We start from the raw sequence: 18,031 nt of genomic DNA, 5'->3' as shown, positions 1-18,031 counted from the left end.
AAGGAATATGTGGACATAAGAAAACTACTGTAAGTTGGGAGATATTCTGTTGACCTCTATGGGAGAATAGTGTGGGTTTGCGCTATGATCTATATAGAGTTTAGATCTTTTAACATATTTGATTATTATTTCTTTACTCAATCATTAAAATCTATCTAATAAACTCTTTCCACGTGTATTCTAGGAGAGCACATAACTGCTACAAATGCCGGCAGTGCAGTTTTACAGCTACCGAAACGCAATCCCTTTTGGATCACTTCAACTCTGCACACTGTCTAGAGTCGGAAATCACTACAGCAAATGGCGGAGAGCTCCATGGAATCACTTCCATCAAGGAAGAGCCAAAAACTGAAATTAAGGTGTACAACCTTGTCACCCCTGAATCCAAATTGGGAGAAGCCATATATGACAGCACTGTGAAGAGGGAGAAGCCTGACGACAAGGATGTACTCAGGGAGAAATCTTGGTCTGATGGTTCAGTAGATGACCTCCGAAGCGTGGCCTGGAGAGGATCGGAGATTTTGAGAACAAGTCCATCCTATACACAAATGGGTTTGGGCCTTTTGACCACGGTGTCTGTCAACCAGGAGCAGCAAAAATCTTCAAGAGATAGTCCAAATGTTGAAGCAGCACATCTAGCAAGACCTCTTTATGGCTTGTCTATAGATGCTAAGGGATTTGCCGGAGTGACTGCTGGAGCCAGCGGAGAAAAATCGGGCCCACATACCCCACAGTACCCTACTTCTGGAGACAGCAAGTCCAAGGATGAATCTCAGTCACTCCTACGGGTGAGTCTACACATTTAGTATATCTCTTGTTGTTTACAGTGACCATCCAGTTCATTCATTTCAGCTTCTGAATTGGGAATATTGGCAATCTATTATGTGTCTATATTGGAAACTGTTTTTGATTTACTGAATTGATTGTTATTAGACTTTTATAGAAACAAATAATGAGGCACATTATTAATGGGACTCTTTACTGCAGAGCTTGTTTTTAGCACTTTTGGCTTCATCCATCATGATTTAGCTTCATTGTACAAATCTTTTTGTTACTAAAGTAATATAATTATATGTTTAGGGAGGTAAAATTGCTTTAAAACGGCTTTTTAAATCAACAGGAAAACCCCAGCCTGCTGTTAGCTATGTGACGGTAATCAGTTTGTTATGTCTTGGATAGCAGAGCAATACTTTTTTTTATTATATCAAAATGCATATTGCTTAGCAAATCATTTACCTCAGTATGAGGTTCCTACTGCATTATAATTATTATTTCTCTTTGAATTAGATGTTCTTTTACCAAAAGTTCTGAAGGTTATTGAGAAAAGTTGAGATAGTAATGTGAATCTACAAACTTATCCACTATTTTTTTATATGATGTTTTTAGTCTACTGTTCTCAATCCTCTGTAGATTATGTTATGGTGTCTATACATATCGGACAAAGGCCGGTATAACATTCACATTCTGAGTACAAACCTCAATGTCCAATCCAGCCTCTGGTTTCCTGACCTGAATTCAACAGCTTCATATATCTCTATGCCTATGCTGATTTTGGAACGAGAGATTAGGGGCCGTTCAATACATTGTGGTCTGTACTTGGACAGTGAATGTTGGATGTGGGAAACCGGCCTAAAGTTCATAAATATTGATGGTTTGAGCCATAAAGAATATCCTCTAATAAATGTTTTCAATTAAGTTGAGCTTGTTTGATTTTTTTGGCCAATAGATTGATGTTCTTTCTTCCATGATCGATCTTTCTCTAATGGAATTTTTTTCAGAAAAATGGCTCTTTTCACTTTTAGTCTAATAGCTGTCCTACCATCAACTTGCTTTCTAATGTGTATGGTCACTTTGAGTCCATTAGTTGTCCTACCCTCAATATACATATTAATGTGTATGACTTCTTTTCGTCCATTGGTTGTCTTACCCTTAACCTTTGTTCTAATGTGTATGGTGTCTTTAAGTCCATTAAAGGGAATCTGTCACCCCATTTTCGGCCTATAAGCTGCGGCCACTGACATCAGGGCTCGTCTACAGCATTCTGTAATGCTGTAGATAAGCCCCCGATGTAACCTGAAAGATAAGAAAAACAAGTTAGATTATACTTACCGGGGGGCGAGTCTGGTGCGGTGGGTGTCGCTGTCCGGTCCGTCGCCTCCCATCTTCTAGAGATGACGTCCTCCTCCTTGCTTCATGCTGGCTTCTGCGCAGGTGTACTTTCGGTGCACTGTTGAGGGCAGAGTAAAGTACTGCAGTGCGCAGGCGCCGGACCTCTCTGACCATTCCCGGCGCCTGCGCACTGCAGTACTTTACGCTGCCCTCGACAGGGCAGAGAAAGTACGCTTGAGCAGGAGCCGAGGGAAAAGTAAGGAGGAGGACATCATTGTATGAAGATGGGAGGCGCCAGACCAGACCGCGACACCCATCGGACCGGACCGGACGCCCGGGTGAGTATAATCTCTTTTTTCTTATCTTTCATGTTACATATGGGCTTATCTACAGCATTATAGATGGCGGTGGCTGCATCTTATAGGCCAAAAATGAGGTGACAGGATTCCCTTTAATCAATGGAACTTGTAACCTTTATTCTTCTTGAAAAGTTTTGTTTACACACTGCAAGAACATAATAGAAAAGCGTTTCTCTCCAAAATTGCTCTTCATAGTTATTGTTTTGGATTCAAAAAAATAATAAAAAGGAAAATTTATCTCAGTGGTCAACTAACTACTAAATCATATAGGACAGTCTTCATTCTTTTAAAGTCAACAAAGTAATCGAAACATTTTTTTCTTCAATAAAAAGTGACTCTCTAGTAGTTGAAGAGCAAAAACACTCAGTTGTAGTTTTGCTTCACTTGCGCACCACTGTTGAATACAGTGGAAGTGCCTGTGTCCGTATTTGCGGTCCTTAAAAAATGGACCACATACGGACATGAAAAACGGACGTGTGAAGGGGGGCCTTAAGGTTGTGGTGTTCGCATCTAGACGAGACGTCCCATTTTAAATCAAAGGTAGACAGACCAATGCTCAAATAGTTGAAGCAATTTCAAAACTTTTATTTCATCAGTGGCATCAAATACAACCTAATAGATGGCGCTTTTCAGCTCCAATCTAGCCTTTTCCAAACTTTTAAAAAGTGCACTGTTCTGCCAATCAGAGAGGTTCCCAGCACTTGAGCTCCCACTGATCTGTAAGTTATGACCTATCTCCTGGATTGTTTTTACTGGACAAACCCTTTTAAATTTGACGTAGAATTGCTCACACGAGAGCCAAATATCCAATATTGTGCTGGTTGGCAAAGGTCTTGTAAGTCTCATTTCCCATTGATCACATATTGATGGTCAATGTCAGTGTGCCCCAACTCAAGTCCTCAAGAACCATCAAGAGATCGTTTTCTGGATTTCCTTAGTGTTCCACAGGTGATATTTCCACCAACTTTTAAATTCCAAAGAAACATCCATCAACGGCGCTAATCCATAACTGTTGTAGGAGATCTTAATTCACATGTTGTTTCATGCTGGATGTTAAACCCAATGTAACTATCATGCAAACCTCCTTGAAACATTTTTATGATTTCACTTCACCTATCATTATGTTTTACAAGAAAAATTGGCCCATAAATTTGAAATTGGCATAACCTTGTATGGTTTTTTTTGTGTGGCTTAGTTCAATAGAAGAGACTATATTGTGTCTGGTTCGTGTTTCCCATCTTCTGTCAATAGAGTAGTAGCATTAATTTTTCTTTTTTTAACATATATTATTTAAAACGTTCATGTCAAAGAACATTTTAAAAGGATGTGGCAACATTCTCAAAGTGATCAAATGAACAAAAGAAGCATATGGTCATATCTTTTACTGTGATGCTGTGGCAGTGGACTAGATCTGCTTTCAGTACTGGCATATGGAAATAATTATTTTAGTAAGTCTCTGTGCTTCCTGCTAATAATACCGAGGAAAATAGGCCATCTCATGAATGTTCAGAGATTGTAGGGGCAAGTAACATTAGATTGAGTAATTCGTCTTTTGATGGCCTATGCATGTATTAGTGTCACAGTTCATTAGACTAGCCCCATACTAAAATCTGGTGGATGGGGGTGACAGCATATATTGGTTATTTAACTTGCACCACATGGTTGTGGAGTTTGATTCAGTCTCAGAAATCTCTTTAAAAAAAAAAAAGCTTGAAGTGTCTCAATTCCTCGAACATGTTCGACATTCTATTATTGTTTTGCCCTCTTCAGTTTTCCAGAATAAATGTCCTTTGATATTTGCAGTCTTAAAATTAGGATTTAAATATCAACTACATGTTGACTCCCAACGGTTCCAGTTTTGGAATATTGATCAGGCCTGTTTTCATTTAGATGTTTTTCGTCCTTCTCTTTTTTTTTTGTTTTAGAATTTGTTTACCTATTTTCATGTTGATCATTGATAGAATTAACTAATTGAGCAGAATTTTCCTAGTAATGATGGTCAGAAGGTGAACTTAACCCTCAGGTTATGGCAATGTAACTTAGAATTCATTAGGTTAGAACTTGAAATTACTGAGGCATATTTTTTGACTGTGTAGATAAGTTTTTTTTTTTTTTCTAGAATAATGCATTAAAACTCTAATATAGGGACCTTGGTCTAGTGAAATTCTTTTACTATACAGAAATATCTGTACTTACCTTTCCTTTTGGTGTAACGTATCCTGAGATGTGTGGCACGAAAGGGCCAAATTTTTTGGGAAAAAAAAACATGATTTTACAATACAATGGTGGGGAATGTTTATGCTAAATGTGTATATGTGACTACCTAGTGATTTTTTTATGTAAATTACAGCCTGTCAATAATTTTTCTAGCGTGTTTTGATATCTGATTGAATTCATATATTAGCTCCTCCAAATTAATTGACCCGTGGAAGCGCCAGTAGGCACGAAACAGCCGTTATCAAGTTTCTGCTCACTCCCTCGGCCAACATGCTTTTTTATTGTCAATAAAGAGCGGAATTTCTTCAAAAGGCCGGTGAATGCTTTCTGGTTTTCTTTGGAGGATTTATTACCTTTATTTTCTCGGACAAGCACCCAAGGTCATGAGGCGAAGCCTACAACACGGTACAATACCGGCAGCATAGGATTTCAGCAGTACTGGCGGTGCCGTCCGTCTTTTTTTCTTGCAGCCCAGTGAATTTAGATATTAGGTTCATGTACACAGTGGTTGATACTGTTGCTTTCTAATGCTTGGGTCTTGATTTTAATCCGTTCAAGACCAACCTCGACATAGAGTTTGTATCCTCTCGCGACACTTTTATAAGTTTTCTTCTAGGCTCCACTTTTCCACCAATATTCCAAATATTGTCTACTATCTTCTGTGAGTATGGAGGATAAAGATATGTAGATTGAGAGCCCTATTGGAAACAAAGAGTGATGTCAAACATGTTCTCATGACCTAAGCAATGGTAGAAATTAGCATAGTCAACATATTTGCTTTTTATTCATTGGAAAATAATCCAGTATCGAGACTTGCTCGTAAAACCATTTAGAGGGTGAAGTCTACATCAAAACCTTTGGTTGACCACATATAGACACATGTAGCATAATCCTTCCTCAACATAGTTTCAGAAAACATTTTTTGACACCAAATGTAGCAGGATATGTTGAGTCAAAGGGAAAGGTAAGGATGGACAGGACACATCTTTATACTAGTGCAACTTTACTGATCTGAGATTCCCGCATGAGGGTTTACTTTTATTTTCTAAAAAAAAAAAATCCCTGTATTTCTGTTATTTTCCACGTTTCCTCTCTTCTCTATATGTTTCATGCTGCACTTAGTAAGGCTTAAGCCTTGCCAGACTTTAATTATGTAAATACTGAATTAATGTTGACGTAAGATTCATTGATATTCAGTAATATTTAAAATTGTATGAAGTTTAGGACATCCCTGCCCGAAGGAATTCACTAATCTCAAATTGCATTCATCGCCTAAAAAAAAATAAAAAAATATATGTATGTATTTATATTAAAATGGGTGTAGAACGCATTGGCAGCTAAAACCATTATTTGGGTGTGTGACAAGAGACAGAGATCAAGTGGGTCACAATTACATAAAAACCTTGAGGAAAAGGGTGAATCACCATGAACAAAGGGACTACCGAGGCAACCCTTAACACCCTGAGGCTTTTTAGTAAACATTTAGTAATATAGCAGTTGCTAGGTTTTCCTTGGCTTGGAGTAATAGATAATATGCTAATCTAGAGATAGGATGAGTAATCTCATATATTGACGTACTTTAAGAAAAAGTCACGCTATTAAAATGCATATAGAATATGCCAGTTGTCTATTTACGCTCGTCAGCTACCACCCTTACGCTTTATGGGTATTGCAGATCGTCTCTAGTGAGGTTGTACTTGCTATTTAATCTCGTACGACCCCTTAGATTTCTCTTTTATGGCTTTCCATTATTATTGTACATTCAGAGAGAAAAAGAGGTCACTAAAGAAAGTTCAGGCCCATACAAACCCAACCATTTCATCATTAATGCCTGACTCTTTTTAATTTGTAATGGTCAGTTTACAATAACCGGCCAGTAGCACTAAACAACCACCGATCAGGAAATATTTACGATCTTCGGTTGTTTAGTAGCCAACTGCACTAAACAATGTGCTGTTAACAATATCTAATAGATAGTTTTGTACACATAGGCTGCTGTTTTCCTCGGCAGGACAAATCTTGTTTACACAGCATCATGATGTGCTACTGAGATCAATTAATTTTTAGAAAGCTTAAAAATCATTTCACCTGAGTGTTTTGCTTGCTTATTGGGTGATTGGCAGCCGGTTTATACTGCAAGATTATCTTGAAATGTTCCTAGGAACAATCAATCATGATAATCTTTGATTGTAAATGTACCTTAAGAAAGGCCTTAGGACAGGTGCGCCAACAACAGATCATGTTGCGGGAAAGAAGGAACGGCATGTGCACTTTCAATATCTAATCCTTTTGCTCTCAAGTAAGAGAAGGCACCACCAGAAGTGTTTGACATCAGTTTATTATGCTCTCCCTACATAAAACGCATTCATGGTTACCATGCATGTGTATAGTGGGTATAGTGGGTTAGAGAGAAATAGTTGTCCGCCAAAAAAAAAGCGTCTATTGAAGGTGTGGAGGCATCTTGTTATCTGCACCCTTAAAGAGGACCTTTCACCAATTTTAGTTTGTTAACCTGGGCTCATCATGGAATAGTAGCGACTACTCCATTACAGAAATATTAGCATGCAAAGCTTTGGCATGCCCAAATGGGTGTTACTAGAGATTTTTTTTCTGGGGGCATGCACTTTTTCTTCCTGTATGATGTTGACTCATCCTAAGCAGGAGGCATCATACAGGGGTAAAAAGAACAAACCCCTAGATAAGTTTAGTGCAGGCTTTCTCCTGTGTGATACATGAAATGAAAGAGAGCCCTGCTCTCCTCTGTGATCTCTGCAGCTAGAGTTTAATAAAGAGCCGAGGTGATTTTGATCATATACAACATCAGCTCTCATTTCATAGCTGTCAGTGTGTGTGTGGGGGTCTGACTGCCGTGAGATAGCAGCTTAATAATAAATATCTCAATATAAAGTTTCATACATCTCAATTTCCTTCACAGAGACCCTAGTATTTTTAGATTTTAATTGGAATAGGGTGGAGAAGAAATCGAAATGTCATCAGGGCTCCCAAAGATAGGAGATATTTCAACGTCTTTCATAATGGTTTATTGTCCTCAGTGTTATAGTCTGCCCCTGACGTAATTCACTTCATAAGGTGACCAGTAAACCTGAGGCCTAAAGTTCCTGAGCCTCATGGTGAGATCTTGTATGAGTTCCAGTTGCGCGTATCAAGCAACTAACTTGCCTTTATGAGAAAGATCGTATTTTGTAATACAATGAAAAATACTTAATATTTCCATGAAAAGCTTTTAGCACATTACAAAAGTATCTTTGATTTTCTAATAATTCCAAAGACGTTTTATGTAGCTGCGGTCTTTTGATTTTGTGCCGATTCTTTTCAACATTAGAAAGTAAGACGACATTTATAGGTTAGGAGTAATAAGTGGCTTCTTCCTTTTACCTTTTATGTGTAAGCCGTCTGCTTTGAAGCCCTTTTACTCACGATGGACCATCAACATAGAAGAGTTTTCACCCATCCTTAAGAAAACAATTATACACATTAGCGACTTAAAGCTGCTTTATTAGGCGTGGCGTGATACTTAGGTAGTGCCATTCACAAAAGTGTCTTCTTTTCTTTTTTTTTTTTTTTTTAATATACACAATTACGTTTTGAAAAAAATCTCTTCAAATATCATACATCATAAATCGATTTCCCAAAATGTCCTTTATGTTAAAGAAAAAATATTATATGCAATAACAATTCCCTTAACTTCCCTATGGAAATTGTAAAATGACAAATCTAAGAATTATTTTTGATTTGATACTGCTGGAGTTGAGCAAATATTTTCAAATGAAATTGAATGCTACTCAAATAGTAAGAAAAAAAAAAAATCCACATTCACCAAGGCCGTGGAGACGTTACCTTGACCTTGCACAGAACCAACCTGTGCCTCATCAGTCCCAAGTCCCAGTCTAGAGAGAAAAGCTCCAAGAAATCAGTTCTCGCAGCAGTGATAATAAAATGTGGCTTGAACCAGATGAATATAGTGAGGAACGGAGGGGCCGTGGAAGTGAGCGGTGAGGTGAATTTAAGTATTTTTTTTTTTTTACATTTTTTACATCTTATGTTTATTAAGAACTGGAGAGACCACAGAGCATAAAAAAGGACATTAAATTAGTGAAGTATAGCTTCTCCTCGAATCGAATTTCCATGGAAAATCTGTTAAAACAAAGAAATTTTGAAATTTGACGGATCCGCTCATTTCTTTTTACAAGAGGAGATCTCTACAAAATGTTTAGCAGGTAATACAAAATTTAATCTGTTTAATAGAATCTCGAGTTAAATTGCAAAATCACTTTTCATCTTTAATATGCCTTAAAAATTTTTACCTAATAAATAAAAAAAAAGTGTTAATATTGCGGGTTCTCGTTCTTCTAACTTCTTGGCTAATCTATGACTTATTGAATCTATGGACACATCAATAGTAACAGAAAGGTAGGGGAGGCAAACCTCTGTGCCCTCCTTTCTTATGGTTGATGCGCTACAAAAGTTAAAGAAGAAACTAGATGCATTTCTTGAAAATAAATTTTATAGGTACTAGTTTCTGTGATCCAGGGACCTAGTCTGATTGACGTATATGGAGTTAGGAAATAATTTTTCCCCTAATATGGATTTTTGAGTCTGCCCCATGGAGGTTTTGCCTTCTTCTGGATCAACATGTTAGGCGTTAGAAGGACTTAAGTCTTCTTCAACCTTAAATCAAGGAAACTATGATGGACTGACGTTATGTCCTGACTGAGCCAAAACCAATACGGATAAGAGTCAGTGATAAGCGGTCATACAGGAGCACTTAGGAAGCAACCCAGGGGCAGACAAGGATGTCAGGTCTCCACTACAGCTCCAGCCGAAAACCTCCAATGGGGGATAGGAGCAATGAGAAATTGGAAATGGTCTTAGGAGCACAGGAAAGAGACTCAGACAATAGATGGGGTTAAACCACAACGCGTTTCGACGGAGGATCCGTCTTCATCAGGTGGAAGTTTCACCAAAACCAATACGGAGACTTTTGTTTATTTACTGCCCTGAAAGAAAATTGCCCTAAAAAACTGTTAACTCTCTGTATCCTCGCCCTATAAAACCCTGGATCACCTTCATTTTATAACCGTCCTAAATGTTTTGAAAGACTCTAAAATGTGAATTACAGTTTATGCTGATGCTTCTCTGATGTTTCTCTTTAAACCATACACACAATCCTCTTATTTAGATCACTAAGCTATTTTAGCAATAAAGTTTTAAAAGAAAAGCACAAGAGGGAAAATCTGAATTTTGCCAACTTTATGGTGAATTCTTTCTCTTTGTGTCTTTATTCTATTTAAAACCCGTTAAGACATTTAATTTAAAAAGTGACTTGAAATACATTTTCCCCCCGAAAATAGAAACTCCACCTAAATATAGTCATGGATACCCTGTGTTTTGCAACAGCGTGTTCTTTGGTAAGTCACAGGCAGGCTACTATTTTATTCTGAATATAAATGACCTAACCAATCCCATATGTTTTTTTCTTTTAGTCTGCAGATTTTAAAAACAAGCAGAATGCAATGCCAGAATATGAGAATGTGCTAAAGTTTTTGACCTTGTCTGCCAGGAATATATTAAATATACACCAAAATCAGATCATGTCTTCACTTCTGTACTTTTAATAATGAGTTAGAAATGCCGTGATACAAGTGTCTATGGCATGTGCTCTCAGCTTGAGTCCAGATACGGTTCTTTTCACATAAGCTAGTAGTTAAAGGGAAACTGTCAGCAGGATTGGCACAGTAACCTACAGACAGAGTCAGGTCAGCGCCGTTATGCTGATTACAATGATACCTGGTGATGAAATCCGTCTTTTGGTTGTTGTTTAATCTTTATTTTCAGTTTTGAGTTAATGATGTGCCGTGCCCCAGGGCGGCCTGTGGGGGGGGGGTCTTCAGCAGGGCCGGACTGGAGCTAAAATTCAGCCCTGGCATTTGAAGTTACACAGGCCTATTTGTCACATGGTGACAGTATTATATCTTTGCACACTTGTAGGTTACAAGAAGTGAGGGGAGTGTAACACCACTATGTAACATATAATCACAGCTGTATCCAATATTACAGCTCAGTCCTATTTTTGCTTTTAGTTGCTGTACCTAGAAAAGCTGCTACTTTACCTACATACCTGGATGTCGTAGATAATGAATGGATTGAGGCTACCAAAGGCTATGAAACCTCATTCTGACGCTTCATAACCGTTTCCTACAGCCACTTTCGGTTCCGCTGCGCAGCACGAGACCCAGTGACTCTGAAGAGCGGTGACATCAGTAACTCAGTAATGTCACCGCTCTTTGGATATTCCGGGTCTTGTGCAGAGCTCGGCGACTGTGAAGAGCAATATTGTTACTACCATCATCGCTGTTCATTCGCTTGGTCTCGCCAGGTCTGGGTTAGTAGTGGGGGTGTCTGATAGAAACGTCTCCATTACTTACACCAGGGATTGATGGCAGCTGACATTACGCAGCTGACATCAACCCAAAAAACCATTACACATACCAGAATTAAATGATCTGGTTGCTGGGAAAAGCAGTACAGTTAGCTCTATTCCCAGGCGCCGGGTGCTAACTACAACTGTCATCATCCTTGCCTAGTCTCCCTGCGATCAGTTGTAGTCAGCACCCAGTGCTTGGTAATAGCATGACATTAAATAAGTAATTAAATAAGAAAAAAAAACGTGTGGGGTCCCCCCATATATTTTAAATCCAGTGCAGATAAAACAGACAGTGTCTGTGGGCTTCTATTATCAGGCTGGGATGGTCCATGGTTATTAGCCCACCCTGAGCCAAAAATTAGAAGCCCACAGCCTCCACAGAATTGGCGCATCACATTAGATTCTCCAATTCTGGCACTTTACCCTGCTCATCCTGATGCCGTGCTGTGGTAGCAATCGGGTTAACATATGGTGTTGATGACAGCTGTGATTTGACAAAAGTCACAAATGCCATCAAGCCCTGGGGCTAGTAATGGAGAGTTGTTAGTCAGATACCCCCCCATTACTAACCCTGTAAGTTAAAATAATTAAAACACACGCAGAAAAGTCCTTTGTTTTAAAGTAAAAACCCACCCTCTTTCACCTATTTATTTTCCCCAATAATACCTCCGCAGGTCCATTGTAATCCATATTGATGTCCCACAATGATCCCCAGCTCTGCTGCATCTGGAAGGTGTGAGGAGCGGTGACATCAGTAACATTACCGCTCACCACGGCTCCTGGAACACACTGAGAGTAGCGGCAGTAACAAGCGGTGACGTCAGTAAGGTTATCACAGGTCACAGCTGGTGGTTCTCACAGTAAACTCTGTGTGACAGTGTGTGAGCTGCCAGCTGTGAACTGCGGTAGCCTTACTGATGTCACCGCTCTTCACAGCCTCTGGATGTAACAGTCGGGGATCGATGGGTGACATCAATGTGGATTACAATGGACCTATGGAGATTTTTTTTGAGAAATAATAGTAACATAGTAACATAGTTATTAAGGTTGAAGGGAGACTTTAAGTCCATCTAGTTCAACCCATATCCTATCCTAACTTGCCCTAACATGTTGATCCAGAGGAAGGCAAAAAAAACCCATGTGGCAACAGTAAGCTTCACATTGGGGAAAAAAATTCCTTCCCGACTCCACATACGGCAATCAGACTAGCTCCCTGGATCAACGCAATATTAAGGAGACTAGTGTATATACCCTGTAATATTATACTTTTCAAGAAAGGCATCCAGTCCCTTCTTAAATTTTAGTAGTGAATCATTACAACATCATATGGCAGAGAGTTCCATAGTCTCACTGCTCTTACAGTAAAGAATCCGCGTCTGTGAGTATGCTTAAACCTTCTTTCCTCCAGACGTAGAGGATGCCCCCTTGTCCCCGTCACAGGTCTAAGAGTAAAAAGATCATTAGAAAGGTCTTTGTATTGTCCCCGCATATATTTATACATTGTAATAAGATCACCCCTAAGCCTTCGATTCTCCAAACTAAATAACCCCAAGTGTAATAACCTGTCTTGGTATTGCAGACCCCCTAGTTCCCTAATAACCTTGGTCGCTCTTCTCTGCACCCGCTCCAGTTCAGCTATGTCTTTCTTATACACCGGAGACCAGAACTGTACACAGTATTCTAAGTGTGGTCGCACTAGTGACTTATATAGAGGTAAAATTATGTTCTCCTCATGAGCATCTATGCCTCTTTTAATGCATCCCATTATTTTATTTGCCTTTGCAGCAGCTGCTTGACTCTGGCCACTAAATGTGAGTTTGTCGTCCACCCATACACCCAGGTCTTTTTCAGTGACTGTTTTGCCCAGTGTTTTACAATTAAGCACATAATTATACAACTTGTTTTTTCTACCCAAGTGCATGACCTTACATTAAAGCTCATTTGCCATTTATCAGCCCAAGCTTCTAGTTTACATAAATCCTCCTGTAATATAAAATTGTCCTCCTCTGTATTAATTACCCTACAGAGTTTAGTGTCATCTGCAAATATTGAAATTCTACTCTCAATGCCCCCTACAAGGTCATTAATAAATATGTTAAAAAGAAGCGGGCCCAAAACTGACCCCTGTGGTACCCCACTGCTAACCGTGACCCAGTCCGAGTGTGCTCCATTAATAACCACCCTTTGTTTCCTATCCCTGAGCCAGCTCTTAACCCACCTACACATATTTTCCCCTATCCCCATTGTTCTCATTTTATGTATCAACCTTTTGTGTGGCACCGTATCAAAAGCTTTTGAAAAGTCCATGTACACCACGTCCACTGCATTCCCTTGGTCCAGTCCGGAACTTACCTCTTCATAAAAGCTTATCAGATTAGTCTGACAGGAACGGTCCCTTGTAAACCCATGTTGATATTGGGTCATGAGGTTATTCTTCTCCAGATACTCCAGTATAGTATCTCTTAGAAAACCCTCCATGATTTTACCCACAGTTGAGGTTAAACTTACTGGCCTATAATTTCCAAGTTCAGTTTTTGTCCCCTTTTTGAATATTGGCACCACATTTGCTATACGCCAGTCCTGTGGTACAGACCCTGTTATTATGGAATCTTTAAAGATTAAAAATAATGGTCTATCTATGACTGTGCTTAATTCCTGCAGTACTCGGGGGTGTATCCCATCCGGGCCCGGGGATTTGTCAATTTTAGTAATTTTTAGACGCCGCCGTACTTCCTGCTGAGTTAAGCAGGTGACATTTAACAGAGAATTTTTATCCCTGATCATGTTATCCGTCATGGGATTTTCTTGTGTAAATACTGTTGAAAAAAAGTTATTTAGCATATTGGCTTTTTCCTCATCCTCATCCACCATTTCACCCAGACTATTTTTAAGGGGACCAACGCTATCATTTTTTAGCTTCTTACTATTTATGTAGTTAAAGAATATTTTGGGATTATTTTTACTTTCTCTGGCAATGAGTCTCTCTGTCTCAATCTTTGCTGTCTTGATTTGCTTTTTACAGAATTTATTTAATCTTCTGTATTTATTTAATGCCTCATCACTACCTACTTGCTTTAATTCTCTAAATGCTTTATTTTTATCTCTTATTGCGCCCCTTACTGCTCTATTTAGCCATAGTGGTTTCCTCCTATTTCTCGCATGTTTATTCCCATACGGTATATATTGTGCACAGGTCCTATTCAGGATGCTAATAAACGTCTCTCATTTTCTTTGTGTATTTTTATGTCTCAGGATATCGTCCCAGTTAATTGCACCAAGATCATCTCTCATCCGTTGGAAATTTGCCTTCCTGAAGTTTAGTGTCCTTGTAACCCCTCTACTACACATCTTATTAAAGGATACATGAAAACTTATTAATTTGTGATCACTATTACCCAAGTGACCCTCAACCCTTACATTTGATATGCGGTCTGGCCTGTTGGTTAATATTAGGTCTAGCAGTGCCCCCCCTCTTGTTGGGTCCTGAACCAGTTGTGAAAGGTAATTGTCTCTCATCATTGTCAGAAACCCATTACTTTTGCTGGAACTGCAGGTTTCAGTTCCCCAATGTATTTCAGGGTAGTTGAAGTCCCCCATAATAATGACTTCTCCTTGAGTCGCTGCTCCATCTATTTGCTTTATGAGGATATTCTCTGTAGCTTCCATTATTTTTGGAGATTTATAACAAACCCCTATCAGTAATTTATTATTTTTCCCCCCTCCCCTTATCTCTACCCACAGGGACTCTACATTTTCATTAGATTCATATATATTATCACGAAGGATGGGTTTTAAGGATGATTTTACATATAAACACACGCCTCCCCCTCGCTTATTTGTTCGGTCATTTCTGAACAGACTATAGCCCTGTAAATTAACAGCCCAGTCATGGCTCTCGTCCAGCCATGTCTCAGATATCCCCACCATGTCATAATTATGTTCCAACAACATTAACTCCAATTCCTCCATTTTGTTGGCGAGACTTCTGGCATTAGTATACATGCACTTTATGTATCTCTCTGTACCTCTATTCTTTCTTAAATTATTAACTGTTCTAACCCCACCCCCCATGCCACCTCCACCCCCAATGTCATTATTTGTGCCCAGGTCTCTATCTGGACTGTCTTCCCCTCCTATAAAAGGAATACCCTCCCCCCCGTCCCTAGTTTAAACACTCCTCCAACCTTCTAGCCATTTTCTCCCCCAGCACAGCGGCACCCTCCCCATTGAGGTGCAGCCCGTCCCTAGCGTAGAACCTGTAGCCAACTGAGAAGTCGGCCCAGTTCTGCAGGAACCCAAACCCCTCCTTCCTACACCAATTCCTGAGCCACTTATTAACCTCCCTAATCTCCCGTTGCCTCTCTGGCGTGGCACGTGGTACAGGAAGTATTTCCGAAAATACCACCTTGGAGGTCCTTGCTTTAAGCTTACAGCCTAATTCCCTGAAATCATCTTTAAGGACCTTCCACCTACCTCTAACTTTGTCATTTGTGCCAATGTGCACCATGACCGCTGGATCCTCTCCAGCCCCTCCCAGTAATCTGTCAACCCGATCAGCGATGTGTCGGACTCGAGCGCCAGGTAGGCAGCACACCGTTCGACGATCCCTGTCTTTGTGACAGATTGCCCTATCTGTTCCCCTAATAATTGAGTCTCCCACTACCAGAACCTGTCTGGCCTGCCCTACTCTCCTATTTCCCCCCTTACTGGAGCAGACACTCCTCCGGCTTTCCGAGGACATGCCTTGCTGCAGCAGTGCTACTCCTGCACTAACACTCCCCTCATCTGCCAACTTAGCAAACTTATTGGGGTGTGCCAGATCAGGACTAGCCTCCCTGGTGCTCTTCCCTCTACCCCGCCTACTAAGTGTCACCCAGCTAGCTGCTTCATTGTCCTGCAGCTCCAACCTAGCATCCCCCCCTCATCTATCCCATTGAGCGTCTGCTCAGTGAGCAGAAGACTCCTTTCCATATTGTCTATGGATCTCAGTGTTGCCAGCTGCACATTTAGATCCAGTATCTGGGCTTCCAAATGCACAACGTGCTCACATCTCGCACAGCAGTGTGCACCCTCGACCGGCTGTTCAAGGATTTCATACATGCGGCAAGATGTGCACTGGATGGCATTGGCAATAGTGGAGCACATCCTAATGGGGATTGCACCAGATAATAAGATAAGCAAAAATAAATTAAAAAAAAAAAAAAAAGTATTAATATAACAGCAATTCAGTAAGACCTCCCTTGGAAACTCCCTGAATCTAAAGTCACTGAATTTCAAGTCACACACTTACCACAGTTCACACTTACGCTCAGTTCACACTCAGCTCGTTCACACTCGCTCAGGAAGAAGATTTAAAAGAGTTTTTTTTTTTTTTTTTTCCCCCTTTTAGGCTGGTTTCACATTAGCGCTTTTTAAGCGCACGCACGGCCGGGGGTAGCTCCGCCCCCGAGCCGGCTCTCTGCCCGGCGTGCCCGCCCCTTGCTTGTAGCGCTGCCTCCTAGCGCACAGCGGCGCCTGCGATCGGCGCACCCTATATTTAGCATAGGGTGCGCAGATCGTGCGCAGGCCGTGCGCTAGTTGCGCTTTGACCTGTGCGGCGCACTCTTGACGGTGCGCCGTGCGCGCCAAAATCAAACTTTTCGGATTTCGGCGTGCTCGGCGCACCGTCAAAAGTGCACAGCGCAGGTCAAAGCGCAACTAGCGCACGGCCTGCGCACGATCTGCGCACCCTATGCTAAAGATAGGGTGCGCCAATCGCAGGCGCCGCTGTGCGCTAGGAGGCGGCGCTACAAGCAAGGGGCGGGCACGCCGGGCAGAGAGCCGGCTCGCGGGCGGAGCTACCCCCGGCCGTGCGTGCGCTTAAAAAGCGCTAATGTGAAACCAGCATTACCAGCACACCACCTTGCTGCTCAATGCACTTCCAAAAGGAAGATGAAATAGATGAAAGATGTTGTCTAGGTTTTTATTTTAAAATAAAGGACTTTTCTGTGTGTGTTTAATAATTTTTATTTACATGGTTAGTAATGGGAGTGTCCGACTGACACCTCTCCATTACTAACCTTTGGACTTGATAGCAGATGTGATTTTTGACAAATCGCAGCTGTCATCAAACCCATATATTACCCTGATTTGCCACTGCACCATGGCATCGGGATGACTGGGTAAAGCGCCAGAATTGGCGAATCTGATGTGATCTGTCAATTCTGGGGTGGCTGTAGACTTCGATTTTTTTTGGCTGGGACAGCCAATAACACGGGACTGTGCCAGCCTGATAATAGAAGCGCCCAGCTATATCTGTGCTGGTTTTAAAAAGTAGGAGGACCCTGCACCTTTTTTAATTTAATATGTGATAAAAAAGAAAAACAATTATCTATGTATCTCATTAATTTTATGCTGCATTTCATGTCATGCATGTCACACAAACAGAGCACGGATATGGACAGCACACACCTACACACGGGTAGCACATGGACACGGACCACGGATCTCAGCAGTAGTTTTTTTCAAGGACCGGAAACACCAGGACGTGTGGAGGCCTATTATCTTTTCACATATTTAAAGCTTAAAAATCAGTAATTACTTGATTAATGCATTATATTGCGGTATGTGTCACTCGGATTGAAAAACATGCATACGGATGCTGATAAAAAAAAACGCACGGATGGTGAAAACTTTATGTCCCAGAGCTGCGGAATATGTAAGCAACACACAATAAAATAAATAACAATTCACCATTAACTGTTTAGAGTTGTGTGAAAGGTTTTTTTTTTTTAAGCTGGAGCTTTTATTAATACCAAGTTGTGGTATTTTTGATTTTAAGGCTGTGTGCACACGCTGCGGATTAGGTGCGGATTCATCCGCGCAGATTTTGTAAAATCCGCAGGTGAAACCGCAGGTCAAA

At 40.5% G+C, this 18,031-nt stretch overlaps 1 protein-coding gene across 7 annotated transcripts in view; it reads left to right on the top strand.

Moving 5' to 3' along the window:
* The window catches only part of TRPS1 (transcriptional repressor GATA binding 1), a 375,172-nt gene that overhangs the window by 173,963 nt on the left and 183,178 nt on the right, over positions 1–18,031 (top strand). For all 7 annotated transcript variants that reach the window (XM_073590220.1, XM_073590217.1, XM_073590218.1 and 4 more), the window contains one exon: positions 185–788. In XM_073590220.1, the coding sequence (XP_073446321.1) occupies positions 185–788 (604 nt within the window). The remainder of the gene's footprint in view (positions 1–184; positions 789–18,031) is intronic.

Source organism: Dendrobates tinctorius, unplaced genomic scaffold (genome assembly GCF_039654945.1).
Source record: "Dendrobates tinctorius isolate UK_male_01 unplaced genomic scaffold, ASM3965494v1 ptg000116l, whole genome shotgun sequence".
Taxonomy (NCBI): Eukaryota; Metazoa; Chordata; class Amphibia; order Anura; family Dendrobatidae; genus Dendrobates; species Dendrobates tinctorius.
The sequence above is the reverse complement of the archived record's forward strand: the minus strand, read 5'-3'. Positions and strand labels throughout refer to the sequence as shown.